The sequence below is a fragment of the Scatophagus argus genome, chromosome 9 (genome assembly GCF_020382885.2).
Source record: "Scatophagus argus isolate fScaArg1 chromosome 9, fScaArg1.pri, whole genome shotgun sequence".
Classification (NCBI taxonomy): domain Eukaryota; kingdom Metazoa; phylum Chordata; class Actinopteri; family Scatophagidae; genus Scatophagus; species Scatophagus argus.
The window spans coordinates 8,854,191-8,874,694 of record NC_058501.1 but is presented as its reverse complement, the minus strand read 5'-3'; the positions used below and the strand labels follow the sequence as shown (position 1 = coordinate 8,874,694).

Below are 20,504 nucleotides of genomic sequence, written 5' to 3'. Positions count from 1 at the left end.
ACTGCAGCAAGCTTCAGCCTGAGAGAACACATGGTGGTGGACACAGACATGTTCACTGAGGATTTAACCTCAACCAACTGTTCAATCCGAGGGACCACACACACCACCAATGTTTTCTAACCATCCACTTGCTCTTGGTTAGAAACTACCATCTTGTAGAAAGATGTTAAAAGGATATTTTACATGATGGCTTTGTTTGTGATTGAGCGAGTGAAGGGGAATGAGAGAAATAAAAAAGAACTTTAAAGTCTTGTGTGGGTTTCAGAGGGGTAATGGCCTCTAACAGCTTCACTTCCAATGCTATAAGAAAGTAATTGTCATAAATTGTGTTGATTGGAAACGCTGACTGGAAGTAGCAAGTATAATGTAGAAGTAACAAAAAGTAATCCAAAGATGATATAAATCAATTGTTACTGCTCACAGACTCATCCTCAATATCTCTATAGCAAACATAAGAAACTTTAACAACTAACTCTTTTCTTTCCATGCATTTGATCTGAACACTCATCAGAAGACAGGCAGATGGAAAATACTGTATATCATACAAGCAGGGACATAATACATAATATGTACTGGACATTTGAGGTCTAAGCACCTACTCATAGAGCTAGATGTGCTTGACCAAATTTTAATCTCAATACAAAAAATTCCCCACATTTACAAAAGGCAAGGTGAGAGAATAATATCAGAAGATACTGATGCAGCAAATCACTACTCAGTCATATAATGAATAACAAAGTCTAAAACTGGCATGTCTCAATTTTCTAGGTTTATCATTGGGAAAAGCAAAAAGGTCCCAGCAGTAAAAAGGTATACCAACACATTTGTTTTAATCTTATGGGAAATCTCCTGTTATGCTATCTTTGCATAATCTCATTCATTCATGGACGTAGCTGAATATCATTTATTCATATTGTAGGAAAGTTGGACTGCGAGATTCATAGAAAGTGAAAAGAATAACAGGAAGTGAGCTTGGTAAAGAAAAAAGACCAACCAGTCTCCTAGCAACAAGAAAGGACAGTGTGGAATAAAAAAAAAATCATGGCTCACTCTGTCAAGTGCCTGAGGAGAACAGCAAATGTGTCTGTCTCCCATAATCTGTGCAATAGACTATACACATTTACCACATAACTCATAAGAAGGCCTCAAATCAAAGAAGCCTTTGCTTCAGCTTCTCGATGACAAGTCAAACTGTTCATGTGCTGGAACAACATCTTTAATTATTTGTTTGTTAACCCACTACACACCATGTCACAGAAGCTTTTTTCTAAAATGAATCTTAATGAAATAGTGCATCTCTTAGTAGTATTTTTAAAATGATACAGGCCTAATTACTCACTACAGGATATAAGATGATGGAATCAGAGGGTGGAATTTTTGCTACTTGCTCACAGAGGGACTGCTCCGTTTATATGGCCCTGACTTTGCAGTCCTCCTCCCTTCATCTGTTTTTTGGAATGATTAAAAATAACACACACACATGCGTGCACGCACAAATTTGTCCTGACCCCTGCAAAATAAAAGAAGAAATAAAATACATGAAAATCATTTCAAAGATACTCACACAAGAGCAAACAAATTAATGAAAAAAATATAACATAAGTTAATGCGGAAAGAGCAAGTAAACTGACCTCATTCTGTCAATCATCATCACAGATATACTAGCGTGGCTGATCTAATTTACTGCATGAACTTTTATCTGTATGATTAGGTTCACAAAAGGACCAGGAGTCTAGATGAGGTGAACAGAATGCTTTCAAATGGCCACCTGAAAAATCAAAAGACAACATGGGCTCTTTAAAAAACACTCCCTCCTGTTGATTGCGTAGTCATCATTAATCTCAGTCACAAGGGGAATCCTCAGCATCCAAGAATTCCCTACAATGAAATTCATAGGGAAAAACTGAAGACAGCTCTAATCTTATGCCACTTTCTCACCCCACTAACATCCCATACTGACGTCATATTTTCTGCTTCCTCTTCTATCACGACTGAGTCAAGATGATGGGCAGTTGGCTGTTGCCAGCACTGTGTGAGGAATTTCAGCCTGAGAAGCACCGAATGAAAATGAGTATCACTGGATGAGAAAGCGAAAGAAGAATTAAAAAAAAAAAACAAAAAAAAAAAACTGCAGTGACATCCATATGCTTTATCTGAGCCCAACACATCCAGGGCCACCCATGGCAAGAATGTCACACACAAAAAACACACACACACAAAGCCTCATTTTGATCTCAGAGTGACATCAATATTTCAAGACACTACCAGACCCTCGTACAACCAGCTGCTTTGTTTCCCCTGACAAGACCGCACACCAAAAGACAGACATGTATAACCCACAGTGACAGGCTCAAAGAGGGAAGACTGTGGTGCCTTACTTATGCACACACAAAACACACCGACTTCAAATAAAAACAAACACAATACTACTCATGTTACATGGGGTTAATTAACCTTCAAAATAAATATGAGAAATCGGACTGGTCTCTCGTATAGAAAGTGTGTGGACACCTGTAGAAAGTGATCCCCGAAGAATATGGAAAAATTATACTTTAGCAACAGTTTTATTATATTTGTAGGGATCTGGTACATCCATCCGATACACAGAATGTTTGATTTCTGTGTGTGTGCGCGTGTGTACTCAGTGATGCTTTCATTTATGCAATGTAATGCAATATGTACAAAGTTTAAGAGAGGAGGACACACATTTTAGTGGCCAGAGCAACAGTGAGGACTGTGACACTAGCTTGCCTGAACTTATGGAGATTAAAATACTCCTGTGGCCTCAGGTTAGGCACGTCGGAGATTGATGGCCAATACTATTCTGAATGAGATTCACTGCACTATCTTGTGCTTAATGGCATAGTTAATCTTGACTGTTTGACCTGCAGCCATGACTGATGAGCAACTTTTTTAAGCAATGGAGCTGGCTAACATTGCTTTGAGTAAGGATTGCTCACTGGGAAAAGAATGGCTATAAGTACACTGCTGAGACAAGAAAAAGTAGATAGCAGCAGAGCTTCAGGGAAAATAAAAATTAATTAAAAAGAAAAACTATACATGGTTAAACAAGCCTGGCTGTGTCATGATACCTGAAGGATAAATGAGCTTAATTAATTATTGTTTTGGTTTTAACCTAATTTTTTCAAGAATAAACGGATGTTGTCACACTAAGTTGCGTACTGGTGAATACACCTTCTGGAGGGAAATATCCAGTACATAGTCTTTATTTCCATGGTGATCCAAAAGAAAAATCAAAGTAAAGTCTAAACATGCTAGTCAAGATGAGAATAGCAAAGAAATTGAATTGATTTTCTGAATAAAGACAGGGCAAAAGAAAAATGAGAGGCAGTCAAACACAGGTATAACTACCTTATTTCTCTGAGCCATATTTGAGAAAAGGAGCAGCAGTAAGTAGACTAATTTTACTACAATCACTGCATTTGTTTGTTTTCATTACACATATTGGACAGATCGAAGTTCATGGCTGTTTAGACTCAAAGAGGACTCTTTTCCAAAGGAACTAAGACTGCTACCTAATAGCGTTTAAGGAGCACAATCTGCTCTACCTAGTCAATGGAGAAAAGAGGATGTTGATAAAATACAGCTTTTTGAAACGCCTTTACTCGTTTCCTTAAGGCATCCTTTGGGCTCACTCACCTTCCTCTGGTTAATAAGTTCCCAACCAGATTTATAAAACATTTACAGACACACAGGGTGGGGTCTCAAGCTCTACCACACTTTGACATGACCCACAGGTTAATTCACCTAATTGCTATGCTTGGAGTCTTCTAACACTCTTCTTTTTCTTGCAGTCTTTTTCTGTCTCCATCCAGCTTACAGCATCTTTCACTAGGAGAACCAAAATGCAAAAATCTTTCATCTCTCCAAATATCCTTCCTTCTTACTGACCAAAGCACACAGATTTATCAACATCCATGCAGAAAAATGTTGGGGCCATGAAAGAGCTGCTGAATTTCACAGAATCCTTTAGGAGTTTGGAGAAAGCTTTGCCCACATCTCTAATCAGTCCTCTTTCAGCACAAATGAGGTCGATGTGAACGATGCTTTGAAGTGCTCTGCGGACAACAAAAACCAGAACAGGGGAATCCTGGAGATAATGAAATGATTGTTGTTAATGGAACAGCCATTAGTGCTGGAATGTCAGGGCTAATGGCATCGCAACATAAAGATGTCAGACTAGACAGCTTAGGTCAAATTATTTGACTGCAACCACCACAGAGAGACTTCCCTCTCTCTTTTGGCAACAGCTGAGAAGGATTCTGAAGAATAGAAATTTGGTCTGAATAACAGGGTGCAGTCCTTATGTGTAGGGCTGCCACTAATGATGATGTTCAAGATAATAAACCAACTGTAATCATGTAGTATCTAAAATGTCAAAAAAATGTGTCAAATTTCCCAAAGTAACATTTTCAAACTGCATGTTTTATTCAACCAACAGTTCAAAACCGAAAAATTAATCAAAATAGTTGGCAAATTATTTCCTTTCAATTGATTGTGGCAACTCTACTTATGTGCTTATAGCCTGGCTTTCACTCTGAGAAGTGAATTTTCAAGTAAATATCTTTATTTCCTTTTTTATCTTTTTTTCTAGATCCAATGACAAACTTAGAGATCTCTTGGTCCAGCTACCTTTCATCTAAATAAAAGAATATGCACCATACAAAAATCTCAGGATGGCCAATACATGTCTCATACGGAAGACAGATGGAACTTGAGCAGATTAATCTGAGAGGTCCCTGTGCTTGAAGGAATGCTGTCAGTCAGTCAGTAACTGACTTCTGAAGCAGGTCACGCCTAGCTGGTGCTACTATTGCAATGGCTATTTTGCATGAGAGATAAGTTAAGGCCAGGAATGTCTCTGTTCCTGGGCCAAGCAGTGACGGATGAAGGAAGAGATGGAAAGACTTAAGAAGGTAGATGAATGGATGGGAAACAGGAGGATAAAAAAACAGAAAGAAGATGGAAACAAACAGATCAGAATACATATGGCAATGTAATCAGAACTGCCTCCTGCATCCCTGCAAGTCTGTGTACCTGAGTGCTGTGAATGTATCAGCACATGGACAGATTATTCAAACATCAGTTTGTTTGTTTGTTTTTTTTTAAACAGGGTGAAAAACCCTGTCAGCTTACAGGCAGCCTCGGTCCTTCACTGACAAAGCAACTGTGACAATAGCCATGACAAGGAAAAGGGGACTTTGAAATGTCTTTCTTAATTCAGAATATGGGATGTTATCAACTAAATTTGCTATCAATGCAACATCAAATGGACTCATGGGCTGTGTCTGATCTGATCCAATCCATCATGACAGGAGAGGGATTTAGATAAAGCCTGACTGCTGAGGCTAGAACCTGTCTGGACTGAAAAGTCAGTTTGAAGCATTTTGTGTTTATTTGTGTATGGGTGTGATTTGGGACAATATCTGAGGGGCAATGCGGCAGCCAAACTGTGGCTGCATGTGCAAATGTGTAAAGGAATTAGTTAAGTTTATCCAAGTGTTTCCAGGGAGAAAGTAGGACCTGAGGGGTAGGAAAGAGAAGAGAGTTTGTGTCGTTTACACATGCTAGTTGTTTACATCTCAGTGGGTCTGTACTTTTGAACAAAGTATGAGTGCAACCATAAGTGTGTGTCCATGTGACAGCTATGACCGAAAACACTGCAAGGGATAATGCAAAAAATGAATATCCAAAGGCCGACAGATGAGGTCAGTAGAGGTGATATCACTGCCAAGCCAGCTTGGATTATTTTAACTGTCCCCATCCAATGTCACACAAACCGAGAAGCAAGTGATGATGTCATTTTTTTTTCTCCCAAAGTTAAAGTGAAACAATTTTAAAGATCACTAAATGGGCACCCATTTCAGTAACACTCAAATTACTAAAAGACATTTTTTTCTCACTTTCCTCTGACAGACTGTTATCTTACCTCCAGAAATATCTTCACAAACAAACCATTTTCCTAATGGTATTGGGGAAGAGGCACAAATCTCATAGACGGATCAAAACTTAAACAACTAAAATGACAATACATGAACCTATACCATTAGAGACAAGTGAAAAACATGTTACTTTCGCAATATGGGTGAAACAGCCCTTTAAAAATACCACATGAAAAAGACAGAAATGGAGTTTATGCAACCTGCTGATCATCAACTGCCATGAAAAGCACCAGGAAAAGAATGGCTATAAGTGCAAAGCCAGTGTGAAGTAGTGAGAGGAGCTGCTTCATTCTGTTGCTGACTGAGAGAGTAAATTAGCGTCTCGCCAAGTTGAGCCGCCAAAAATGAAGTGTAAACACTGTCTTTTAGCTCTCAAGAGGGAAAAGATGATTACCTCACAATTACGAGACCACAGAGGAGAGAGAAGCCCCATTGCCTCGGTGACAGAAAGAGAGATTACAGGGTGGATGCAGCACTAATGATGATGTGAAAAGGGAAAAATGCTGCAGTTTATTCTAAAGGATACACAAAATTGCAGCAACTAGCAGAAATTTGCAGCACTTGGCTAACACATGGCAATGCTCTTCAAAATGAAACATGAACGGGGGGTGCCTTGTTCATTGAGTATCTGCTGCTGAATTACATTTTTTTCAAAGCGCTGAAACATCAACATCCACAGAGGTCTTTAACAGGTTTCCGTTTCAGAAAGCAGTACTATGTGACACATTTTGGCTATATATTCATGTGCTCACTTTTTTCCTGGCAGGAACTACTACTAGGGCTTTCAAATGACTTCATCATGAACAAGATGATCAGTACAACAGACACAGTAACCAATTTAACTGGCTAAATGCAAACATACTATAAAAGTATTGTAAAAATCAAATGTGGTGAAAGCTAAAAACAAATTCAAAACTGTTGCCCAACACAGGATGTAAAATGGGTTATATTGTCAGTGTTCAGAAATGAGTGAGGTCAGAGTAAGGGCAGAGAGAGGATGAGATGGGTTGACAACGGTTGTAATTACAATGACTCACTCAAAGCATTGTCATACCCTGTGACAATCACTACCTTTTATTCAGCAGGACACACACACCACCATGTAAACAATATTCAGTTCTAACTGCTTTTGTACAGTCATGGTTCAATTTTCAAAAGCCTGTAAACATCAGTTACACAGTTCATCTTACTTTTTTCTCCCCTCCATCTACATACTGTAACCTTTTCCTTCCAACAAGTGTTACTTTTACCAATTATTACTTTTACGAGGATATGCCATCAGATCGATGGGGAAAATGCTGGTGCGCACATCATTACTGGCCTCTCAATGTTACACGCAAGGACAAGTTAACCTGAATTAGACCGTACAACAGTACCTCTGAAGCATCTGAATTCCTCTGTATCCTCGCAGACACACTGGCCCAGAACAAAGGTTTACCATCTGTTAATGAATTCCATGGCCGGCAGTATTTGCTGCTGCAGGCAGGTAATTAGTTTTGAACAGTGGGAAAGATCAAAGACAACACTTCCTGTCTTGCCCTGTGGTTGTGACCTCACAAGCAGAAGTCACACATTTCAGTGGGTGAGAGAAGCAAAGAAACTGCATGAAGCTTAGCCAACAGGAAGCTTGAATCACAGCAACTTTTCCACACAGAAAAGTGGTTCACATTTGCTGAGAACCTCAGTAAATATTTATTTGTTTTCCACCAATTCCACATTTTTTCTCATTCAACTAAATCTGTTGCTCTTATTCTCTAAATAATTTGGTGTGTTTGACATTGTTGTGAGTCTAAAAGGCCACTTAGTCTTGGATTGTGACAAAGAACAGGCTGAATAAAGGCCACCATTTCACAGAGGAATTAAAAATCACATACACGGGGTTATCATCATGTTTGCTGAGCTTCCCTTCCTCTCACAGTGCCAGTTGATGCCTTTATCTGACGTTGAGTCCAAAGAGGACAGTGGGGAAGAGCATATCTGTCTCTCTCTGTCTGTGTGTATGTGTGTGTGCCAGTTTTATCTGATGATCCAAGTTACTATCCAGCCAAGCCCTGCAACATGGTGGCTGGTAATGTTTCAATGCTGCCAAGAGTGGTTACATTAACACAGCACAACATGGTCACACACAGTGACAATGTTAGATTGCCAAAATACTTTTTGAGAAGATACAAAGACAATCACTGTCATGGGGCTCAACTCTTCAGGATAGTCAGTCAGTTCCTCTCCCTAAATCTCTAAAACAGAAATACTAATCTTATTTATTATTGTACTGTAATCCCCCTCCTGAATTTCAACAATAATGAAATATTAAAAAATATTTTGTGGCATTGAGTCAAGAGTTACAGAGATTTAGAAGCTATGTCCATGCGCTTGGCAGGTCTACTCTCCATACTGACTGAAGGATTAAAGGCCCATAGGATTTGGTTGGCCTTGGTTTTTAGAGTGCCGCTTAATTCTGCATGTAGCTCTCACAACATATTTCATTGTACATGAGGGATAATTGAGAAAGCCCCTGTCATACCGAGCACGCAACTTATCCGAGTTATATGTGCCTTGTGGGTCACGCAAATAGTGGTTTGCTGAATAATGCGTCAGTTCCATAAAATTCCTTTGTCCCTAGATGCTCCAGCAGTGGCACTTAAGATGACTTTGGCAGAGAAACCTATCAAATATTAAATCCTCTCTGTCATTTTTTAGATTCTTTATCACATTTCGAGTCACTAAAGGGATGTTCAGATTTGGCACTGACATTTTTCACAGGCAATCAACCAGTCACATTGTTCATATCAGCAAGTAGCACCAGAGGTAGCAAAAAACAGTTCAAAGACCAAAAGTTTATGGTGGATCAGAGAGCCCCCTAATACAACAGCAGCTTTAACAAAACAGCAAATGTATCAAAAAAAAAGCTGCTTGAGGCCCAGCAACCCTCTCCATTTGGGCCAAGTGTCAAAACGCTATATAAATGGATTTTAGATCAATACTCTGTTACTACCCTTCACGAAGGTCATCTACATCACCATAAAGTGCTGCTTGTATTTCATTACCATTTATGTCTCACTATTTCCACATCCTATTCCTCCCAGATACAAGTTTGTTAGGTCGCAACCCCAGTTTTGTGCCTTACTGTTTCATCCAGCCTAACTTAATCACATCTGACAAGGAGCAAGGAAATGATATGTGCCTGTACATGATGACAGAAAACCTCTTTCTGGAATGGACCACACTCACTCACTCAGTCGACATCCCTTTTGTTTATTGCACTCTGACATTCCAAGTGGAGTACATCACCTGCACATGGTTGGCAAGGACAAGACATGGTTGGCAAGGCAAAAAAAGGGCACTGCCTCCTGTTCTGTACAACTACAGTAGCTTCCGAAAAGAGTAAGAGCATGGTCAAAACCTATTCAAGCATTTGAATTTGAATGAGACTGTGCGTGAAACAGAATGAAAGTGCAGAAAACAATTGCAACTACTCAAGCACATGCTCAAGTACACAAGACTAAAATGATGCCACAACTAGCAGATTTACACCCTTCTTAAATTAGGCTGTACCAGGTCACACGATGTCACTGACCTGGAGCTTAAGTCAAAGTAATGTAGAACTAACTACTTCACAGGCACTGCTAGTAATAGTGTTGAGTGATGGGACATGAATACTGATAATAACACCAACTGTTCACCCTCGACCCTCCCTTTATGAATCCTGGCAGTGAAAAATGAGATGGCAATCAATTGAGAGGCTAGTTGAGTGAAGCCTTCTGGGAAAGGGTTCACTTTCTGGAGTTTCTGGAATTAAGCAGATGCGCATATGAACACAGCACACAAACACACATGTAAGGACACAGTTAAATGCATTACAGATGGCAGACATTTGTAAATTATCCAAATAAAGAATACAAATGCATAAGCAGACTTGCCTAAACACATTAATACAAATCCTGTTTTATTCACAACTGACGAACATGAAACATCTAAAAAATGCGTGTTGTTTTATTTACAGCAGGGATGTACTGAATAATTTAAAGCTTTGCTCATAATGTTGACAATCAAATGTAAAATCAACATCCAAATGCTGTGCATCTTCTTTTTCTTTATGTTAAACCCAGGATTTCAAAATGCAGATAAAGACTAGGCTGCACTAGTGCTGCACAATATATCGTTTCAGCATGAATGTCACACATGTACAGCTGTGGCACTGCAGGACATGCGAAGTCAATTCATGCTTGGGAACTAGCCCCCTTTCACCTTTCCAGCAGGTGGGAGGCAACATACTTCAATTTAGTCCTGAACTGAGATGCCACAGCCTTTATGTACTGACAAACTATAACCTGCACTGTTAATTTAATGATGCCATCTCTTTCATGTCTCCTTCCCTCCATTCATCACCTCTCCCCTCAATGCATGTAAAAGCAGACTTTAGCCTCCTCCAAACTTCACTAATATCCAGCAGTTAATGGATGTTTGAAGCCTGTGATGTCCGCATTCATTTGTATCTTAAAATGCCAGGAAACAATCACTGGCAGAGGGCCTGTCACTCGCTCTCTCTTTCATAATCACACACTGCCCAAACTTACATATTACACACTGCCCTATTATTGAAAGGCGCTACCTTACTACTTTTATAGGGTTCTTACACTATAATAGTAGGCTCACTTACTTAAGTCCCAGTGCATCTCTAATCTGCAGTTTAGTAATTTTTTTTGGAATTTTTGATATATTTAAATCAAACATAGATCATCATTCTCTGGGCCCCTTAGCATTGAAAAATAGCTGGTTCAGTAGAAAATGACAGCTGGTCAAGGTGGTGGCATTCTGCACAGGTCATCATCATGACTCAAAGCAATGATGTTGTCAGTAAACAGAATGAGCTTTAACTCAGTAGGTCAGCCCCACGTGCCTTCTGTCTTCACTCAGAAGTGGGTTTAGTAATTTTTTGCATGACCTGACGCCATTATGTAGACTAACAATGAATATCATATGGCTGTGTGATAGCCTGCCTGCTCAGTCATCCACTTTCCTGCATTTGTTTCCATAGCTATCACTTACCATGAGCTCTCTAAATATGAGCAGTCTGTAATCCCCAGGCTCTATAGGAAACCGTGCACCATCCATCTAGTTCAGCCTTTCATGGGTATGGGCCATTAGACATATAGGCTAAATAAATCCCCTCAAAGTATTCATCTGTCAGAAGATCCACTATACATCTTCTGGTGGATGGATTTCATGTACTGTGAAACAGTACTATAAAAAAAAAAAACAATCTTTCAAACATCCAACTGTCATTAAACTACTTAAAATTCACACACATTCACTAATGCGACTATGCTATAAAAGTTGCAGAGGTAAAGATAAAGTAGACAAAGCTCAGTGAGTCATGCTGACATACATTCCCTGTTTGTCATCATTAGGAAAAGATGAACAGCAGCAGCCACAGACGTGAAACTCATAAGAGAGCTCATGTCAGCTCGCTGTTGTCGGTGGCTGATTGTGCCAGCATTTTTCTTCGTGGGACTCAACACATTATAGGTGGAACTAAGCAGCACCAAAACCCCAAAAACCAAGCTGAGACACTAAATGCATCTTCAGATATCTTAGGCCATTCACTTGCTCAACAGCCTGCATTTTCACAAACTGGACTGGCACAACACATCTGAAACAGCATACAAAACACTGACCATTCCAAAATTATTGTGTGGTTATACAAGTGTCACTTCTAGGTCTATGTCGATGAATAGCAAACATATAAATCTGTGCAGAGTGGTTTTGTGGTTTACCAGCCTGCTTCACTGTCTGTTGTATCATTCAGCTCATTCCAGCAGGGCCAACTGGTTTACTGGCAGAGCTGAGTTATTAAGGGTGGAAATTGGAGGAGCCTTCCGGAAAAGGGACCTTTTCACAAACTTGATTCACTAAAGAATGACATTTTTGCTATAAAATCAGACAGAACCACTGCATAATAGACACAGACTGCAGACAAATGGGGAACCCAAAAACAAGGCGACCATCTTAAATACAGAAAGCAATGTCATCTAACTATAATAGCTTGAGAACTGTTTATAGAATATACTTCACACCTGGCTGGTGGACCCAAGGATGTGCAACGTCAAATTTGGTGCAATTTGTGCACACAACACGTTCAATACTAATGTGTGAGTGTTGAATAACCAAGCAGAGAACAGCACTCTGTATGGTAAGAGTAGAGTAAAACCAGATACCTATAGTAATCAGCTGTTAGGACGCTCCCAGTTTACTTTTGAGAAACAGCAAGAGTATCGGTATAGGAAGCTGATAACTGAATGTACTGTGGTGGGCGGGAAGAGCAGCTAAACACCTTTTAGACACCTAAAAGAAGGTTCACCTCAAAAAAACAATATTAGCTTAAGTGTATGATGTGTAGCTCTCTCAAAAGTGACCGCACTCCAATTTTCTTAATGTTCCAAAACTGCTGTTATGGTAAAGCTTCATTACACCATGCATCATCGATTGCTGCCAAGGCCAAGCAATCGGTCCCCTGTAAACATGTGTGTTTTAAACTGCACTACTTAAACTAAGCATCTACAAGGTTTTCCAAATGATACTTCCATTTCAGTCAGAGAAAACAGACTATTATCACATAAATAATAAAAGAAAATCTCCTCAGATGCCTTCGTTACATAGAAGCTCAGAGGTCTACTAGCCTACTTAAATGGATAATATATTAAGCAGATCGAAAGTAACAAAGATACATGATGAAAGAAAAAAACTGAAGATGCCAAAAATAAACCTAAGCGACCCATTATCGTGTAATACCACTACTCTGTGATTAAGTTGTGATCCAGTTAAGTTGCCCAGTGGAGACTACGCAGCTATTGGCTGCTATAGGATGCCAGTCCCACTGATGCCAATAGTTCGTAAACCGTCCTATGGGCATTGATTGATAAGTCTATCTCTATTATGAGCTTTATATTTTGTGATTTTTCAACACCATGATGCAACGCAATCTTTCATATTACTTAGCTGTGCTTGGCTAGAAGCACACTGAACAAAAAAAAAGGACGTTTAAGAATATACAGTTATTCAGAAAAAATGTCCACACAATAAACAGTATAACTCTGTGCAAGGTAGTTTTTCAGTTTCCATTTCAGTATACTGAAATAGTAGACAAGACAGCAAAATACGGCATTTTAAGTTCATGTGCAGGAACTCAGGCATCGACCATCCTTCCCCAAACGATTATCATTTTCCCCAAGCCCCATGCAGCCTGCATCAAGTTGGCTAGCAGCCCTCTGCCAGGGGCTTTGGCCAATACTGAGGATTAAAACCCTGCAAGTCTATAAATACACCTAGCAGACCAACGTCAGCAACCAGCTACTGCACTCACCTCTCACTGCTGGATGGCTGGCATGTGTTTTTTTTTCTCTTTTCAGCTTCTCTGTTGCTTTTACTTTCTCTCTCAGTTTCTCAGACTCTTACTGCTCTCCTCTTTGTGTTCCTATTTTTCCCTCCAACTTACTCTCTCAGCTTGCCTCTCACTCCTCTGTGTTTCTCCCCTCATCTTTCACTCTATCCCTCTCTTACTCTCTCGCTTGGCAGGGCCTCTTAATTGGAAACAAGCTGTGAGAGGGCTTTCAGTTTGAGGTTAAAATTGCATCTGACCTGCCTCCTGCTGTATCTTTTCTTCTCTCCTTTGGCTGTATTACAGGCTTGTACACAGTGGCTGAGTGCAGATGTCTGAAGAACAGAGTGTGGTGAAGAGGAAAGCAAAAAGTTGACTGTACCCACTGGCTTGAAACAGCAGGGATATGACAAGTAAACAAGAAAAATTGAGACACACTCTAGCTAACCTGCAAAACACAAACATGTGGAACATAACTCATCATTTTCATTCCTTCAATAACATGCCCTATGATCATTTCAGACATTTCAAAAAAGATATGTACATACAAACAACAATGTCGTTACAACTTTTCACAAGACCAAAAGAGGCATCTTTTTATAATACCCCTCAACTCAATCTTTCCCACATATATAATGTACAAGTAAACAGCAGTGTACAGTAATTCTAAAAACAAAAAAACTTAACTCCTTTACTGCACACCTGAGGGTAAGAAAGGCTTAAATGTAGCTAGCACAAATGGATTTAATATTGCAGAACTCTTGCAAGATTTGTTGTATCAAAACTCTGACATTTTCATTTCTAACTTAACACCTGTAAAACATATACTGCAAATTGCAGACTTCCCCTGAAACTATAAAAACATCTTAACTGGTAATGTCACGTTTGGCTCTCTAGTTTACTGAGTGGCTCTACCCAGGTGCAGCAGTTTGATGTCAAGAACATGCTGTGCTTGTAACTTCTTCTTTTCTTCTTTCTGTGTATTTATTGGTGGATTGCAAATACACCTTGAAAGTGCATACTGCCACCCATTGTGTGAGAATGTGTAGGTGACATAGTCATGTGTTCGGCTCTATTTATGGGCTATAATTTCATTATTGTTCAATAGCTAGTGATATAAATTTTCCTGTTATCAGACAAATAAATATCAAACATCCCCAGTACAAAAGACAGATTGCTGTGTTTCTTTTAGTTTTAGTATGTTATCTAAGCTGTGAAAAGGCTGAAATTTCAAGATCCAAGACTAAGAGTTTTAAACCTTATACATTAGCAAAAATAAACTAAAATTGCAACCAAAACATTCAGCACAGCATGTAACATCAAGATGTAACAGAATTTTCCTCTAAACTGGTATTACACTGTACTTTCTACAGAAAACATCTGGGAAAAAAAAGTCTGAACTATCACACAAAAATGACATGGCCATTACATGGTAATTATGGTGAGAGGACTGCATTCAGTCTGTCACAACTTCCTTGTTGTCTGTGGAAGAGGATAAGAGGGATTTGTTGCACAAAGGGCCACAGCCAGGCACAGAAACTATTACTTCCACCCAGTTAGACCACAGACTGTACTGTCTGACCCATAGGGCTGTATAACGGAACAGTGCCACTCACTCATAATTGTACGTATCATCCTGCAGTACTACCCACAGAGTGGCATCTGAACCTAATCTCAGCAAAACCTGAAGACCGTTTTTTGATCCCTGTTTTATGTACGTGAAATGATACTGTGTTGTATAAGCAAAAACATAGTACACCTAGAGCTGTACAAATAACTGAATAACTGAATAACTGCTTAAACCAGGGAAATATTTGAACTAGTGTGCTGTTAGAATAGTTGAAAGTTAGTTGATCTGAAAACAAATATTAATCTCCTTGGCATCACTCCCATTCACTTCTTTAGTCCCTTCGAGTCTCACCCCCTTAAAAGCCCCTGCAAGGCTGCATGCCAGGCCAGGGATATAGAACAGGTCTGGTTATGATTACTGACTGAAAATAATTCAGCTTTTGGGGGCTGATGAATCAGTTCTGTCAGATATAATATTAACCATTTGGATATCCGCAAAAAGGCAAATGCACATCCAACTTACACTCCGAATAGACACAGTAAAAACCTTATTGTAATGACACCACAATGTGAAACATTTTCTGGAAGACCGATTACAACTGATATTATAGGACCAGCCACATCTGTTTGAAAAAAATCTGGAGGTATTAAATATGATTAATAATTCATGTAACATTGCCATCAGTATTGCACACGGGTAATGCCAAGCAATCTATGAAAATACTAAATGTTATACATAAGCTCTTGTTTGACAGTCAGCATTTATTTCAGCCTGTCACAACCTTTAAACACAACAGGTAGGACATCATAGTTCAGTCAAAATAGTCAGTAAAATGTGAGAGTGGGCTATCATTCACACACTCACACTCACATACACACACACATTAAAAAGAGTGTGCAACAAATGATTACGAACAGCCTCAAGCTTTGTTCTGCAAAATCACTGGACAGTACAAGATATTGTTTCCCGGGGTGGTCCAAACAAACTTCTCATAAAAAATGTACAACTTGTTGAAAGATGCACTTTTTACTTTGTCTCTTTTATGTACATACACCATGGAAAATTTGTCTGCTTCAAAAACTTTTAAATCTAATTTCAGACTTTGCAGTGACTGTGTGTCAAGAAGGCTTTATCTATCTGATGATACAACCTCGTTTGTCTATGACTGACCGAATGTTGGAAAATCCAAAGATGTGACATTGAGGAGCCACTGCTATTGTCTGATTAGATCCAACAGATCTAAAGTCAACACTATCAACACTTTACACTCAGTGTAAAACTGCACAACTGTGCTTCCCATGATATGGACAGCGATCCAGATGATGCCTACTGAGGGATCCAAATTAAACATGACTGAGAGTACATCAGGCTGTGTTCTGGCTAACTGGATCCATGATCACATCTAATGTGAGTAAGACCTGGCCCTGATAACAGCCACACAAACTGTCACAGGAAAATGCTAAGTCTTGTATTTATAACAGTAATGTCTGCTCCTCACCATTTAAGTGCAAAAACTTTTTGTAGCCACATTATATATAAGTGACATACAGACTGGCAACGTTAGACGAGGGAGGAAGTAAGGACAGGGTCAATAAAGCAATTTTATTCAATTTAACATGAATTCTGCAGTGGACTAGGAATCAAGCCACAGCCTATTGGCTGATAATGATGTGGCTTACTGAGGCTGTACAGACTGAGAATCACTGAACATACTGTAACCATGCAATGAAGCTAAGCCGGTGAGGGCTAGCAAGATACCCAAAGCTTATTTCTCTCCCAATGCTACTTAATGATAGAAGGTTTAATTTTTCCTTTGGGTCATGGCTCTGATGCCACCCCTTTCACTGTGTGAAATCACTCACTGGCAGTGCTTGGTAGCAAGTAGTGAGCTGGTAGAAAAGGGCAGCGAGACGTCAGACGGCTCACATTTTAAGAGTGATATGGAGAAGGGTGTTCTGCTGAGCCAAAGAATGAACTTCATAAGCTGATATACCTACCTGCAGAAGCAGACACAAACATGAAATTCCTCTGAAGATCAATATTGGGCGAACACGATAGACATCATGATATAAAACACACCAGGAACAGTTTGTGATTCAAGGACACAGAGAAAAGAACTCTCGCTCATTCTGACCGTAATCCACGGTGCAGCCTGGTTTCATAGCAGACCTGATAACATACTATGAAATCATCTGCTATCCAATATGAACAAATGACACCAGCAAGGTAAAGAGTTGACAAGGGGGTCAATCACAGCAGGCCCCAAACAACATAGGGGTCACACAGGACATGAGTTGGGGCCAGGGCATTCCTGGCTGATGTAGTTGGGTTTGTCTGGGAAATGACTGAGCAAACAGGGGCCAGAGTGGCTTCCCCTTACTGGCACCAGTGCTTTGTCCCCACTAATCCACTCCAAAGAGCCACAGTCAAACACCCAGAGCCACACAGTCACCAGTAACAACACAGCACAGTCTGGGGGGACACGAAATGAATCCCACTAGCCAAAGCAGGGAGACAGACGCCAGTTTGCTCATCAGACAGGGCACAGAAAACAGTGTGGCTTAACTTTAGGACTGGGTGATGACCACAGAACAACTTTCTGAGAAGCAATATTGCCTTCTGCAGGAATGGAGATTTGTTGCAGAGACAGTATTATTGAGCATCATATAACTTTTCTGCTGTTGCACCAAATTTGCCCATTTTCTTACTCATAAAATTATTACCTATGTCAAACATGAGAGCAGCTGAATGTGTGCAATCTTGTATGGTGTTGACAATTTCTGCTGGAGAGGATCAGGACTTATAACACACTGATGGGCGGAAAAGTGGAAAAGTCGAAAGAGAGGCAGATTCATCCACTGCCGGCTGTTTAGTCAGATGGGGACATCAACTGAATTACATTAATAAAGAAGCTCTTGTGGCTGACATTAAAGCTAATCTACTTATCTGCGCCTCCTGATGTGTAATTTGGTAAATAAAGTCATGTCATATGAGGACCATTTAAAAGCAGCAAGTCACTGTTGTCCACTAAAGCATTTCCACTGCTGTTGAGTAAGTAAGATGCACAAACTGAAAAATAATTAAATCAGGGACTTAAACCCAGACAACCCTAAAACAACGTTGCACTCACCAACACTATCATTATACCGCCTCATTTCTAGGAAGTATAATGACAAATTATGCTAACACTTACCATTCTTTAGATTTGGACAGAGTGGCTAATAGTCTCAGCCGAACCAGGAAAAACATGTTATAAAATCACCAAGCTGACAAAAACATGAGGATAAGATGGAAAGACAAGATAGAGTGGGAAGGGAACAAAACAGACCTGTCCAACAACTGTTTCGTGTGAAATTAAAACGAATGAGACACTCTGCTGCTGTAAATTAGTACTTACTTGTCATACTCTGCGTTGTCTTTGTCACAGCGTGCATCCTTGTGCTTCTGCCAGTCTTTCCCATGCTTACAGGTGGTGAGGAGGACCACGTCTTCTGCATTATGAATATGATATAAAGCGTTCCTTGTGTCTGAACCTATTCCAGTTAGGTACCTCTTCCCTTTAAATACAAGCATGTACTTCCTGTAAGGGGGAATGGTGTTATGTTTCAGGAAGCCCCTTTCCCCTCCTGTCCTCGGGTGCTCTTTAGAGAATAGAGGGATAGAAACATCAAAGTTGGGCCTAAAGTTCTCTGTGCTAATGCTGGCCTTGGCCAACATGGCCAGCCCAATGTCAAAGCCAATGTCTTCCGTGTAGTCTGGCCAGGTACCAGAGTATAAGTTGAAGATGATGTGGTTTTTGCCCCCGTTCCACAGAGCAAGACTCTGGATTTTTGCTTTCAAGGTGTGGACATACTGGGGCGAAAGCTGGTCTCGGTCCAGGGTGTCCAAACTCAGGACAAACAGGCATGCCTGTCCTGGATCAGGTGTATAGAACCTGGATCCTTCAATAGAGGACAAGATGTTCTGATAACTCTCTGACATCTTCTCCCCTTTCTGCTGGGGGTAGACATAAACTTTAAATCCATTCCTCTCACACAGGGAGAAATCAAAACAGGATTCCATTCTGCAGCGTTTTCCAGTGTAAACGCCTGAGTTAGCGTCCCTCTTCTGCCTAGGAGATATGTGTTCACTGTGATCACCGTCTTCCTCCCAAGAGCTGTAAGGCTGCAGGGAGCCGGGTAAGCGACGCCACCGCAGCCCTGGATGATAACCGGTGAGGCTGCGGTCATCACGCCGGCTGGGACCACGTCTGGATAGCGGGACTTGTATCCCCCCAAAACAAAACAACAGAATAAGACACGCACCGGCGGAGAACAGAGTTAAATACCGTTTTTTGGCCTGCATGTGTCCTATGGTCTGGGATAAGATGTCTGGCGATAAATCCAAGAAGTCCCCAAGTTTTGGTTTCACCACCTCCTGCGGGAACGCTCCGCCATCTTCCCCCGGGCTGCAAGGGTTGTGCGATCACGTTTCCCACCTTCTGCTTCAGATGCCTTTCACAAGTCCGGGAACTAATCCAAAGCATGTGGGCGATTTATAATGTTCATCCACCTCGTCTCCTCGTCAACAGTTTTATCGACTAACTGACACGAGTTTTTCCTATACTACAGAGTGATCCACTTAAATACTGGGATCAGCGTTTATGTGACACCTTACTTTCCTCTCAATAACATTACATTTACTTTGTACAAAACACTCATCTTTACCACAGCATGTTCGTGTCTAGCCAACTACAACCAACGCTACCAAATAACTGCACTGCACAAAAATCTTAATCTAAATCTAAAAACTTAAGTAAGTTAACGTTAAAGCAGCAGTGTGTTCCAGACTTGTTGCCTGGACAGTTAACTATTGTCCCTGTTGGGAACTAGCAACCAAGCGGGCACTAGAGCCCTAAACATTCAACATACCCACTCTGAGACGTTGCCACAGTTCTTGGACTTGTCGAAACATAAAGTCTCTTTGGAACTATTTGCTAAATCTCGACAGCGTATTTTCCGGTCAATTTAGCTAGCTAGAAAGCTAACAAACTGGCTAGTTTCTGAAAACATTCCTAGTTAGCTTGTTAGCTATGCCGCTGCATCAAAGTAGCTTTAATTCTGGCTGGAAGTAAAGACAGCCAGGCAGTCTGTCTTCTACCCCTAAAAACCATGTCTCTTCATTCGCATAAATTATCCTTCGCTATTCCCGGAAAACGAACAGGCTAATTCCTAGACAAATTTCTCCAGTCGTGTAAAGTGTTCAAGTGGTGTCTCACACACACACACACACAAAAACAAGATGTGCTGTGCAGACTGCAAGCCAAGCAAAGCAGCACAGCAGTGAGGACGACTGCTGATGATGATGTGACGTCCTTCCACGGCGTACGATACGTTACCATTGGCTCGCGTCACATCCGAGGCGGGCGGGGCTTCCATTTCACCCATTCATATCCAGAGTCCAGAACCGAGCAGGGATTGAGGATAGAGCAGTTTATGCACTGATTTACCTGAGGGAACTACGAGCTCATATTTTTGATTTTCCTATTTATAGTTTTAAAGTTTATGTGCCCTCAAAACAGCAATTTCAAATCTCTGAACAGATAGTTTGTTGTTCA

At 40.4% G+C, this 20,504-nt stretch overlaps 1 protein-coding gene across 1 annotated transcript in view; it reads right to left on the bottom strand.

The window, feature by feature from the left end:
* Positions 1–20,263, bottom strand: part of LOC124064684 (exostosin-1-like) — a 34,892-nt gene extending 14,629 nt beyond the window's left edge. The window contains exon 1 of the mRNA XM_046399335.1: positions 18,306–20,263. Within this exon, the coding sequence (XP_046255291.1) occupies positions 18,306–19,252 (947 nt within the window). The 5' untranslated portion in view covers positions 19,253–20,263. The remainder of the gene's footprint in view (positions 1–18,305) is intronic.
* Between the last annotated feature and the right edge of the window lie 241 nt (positions 20,264–20,504).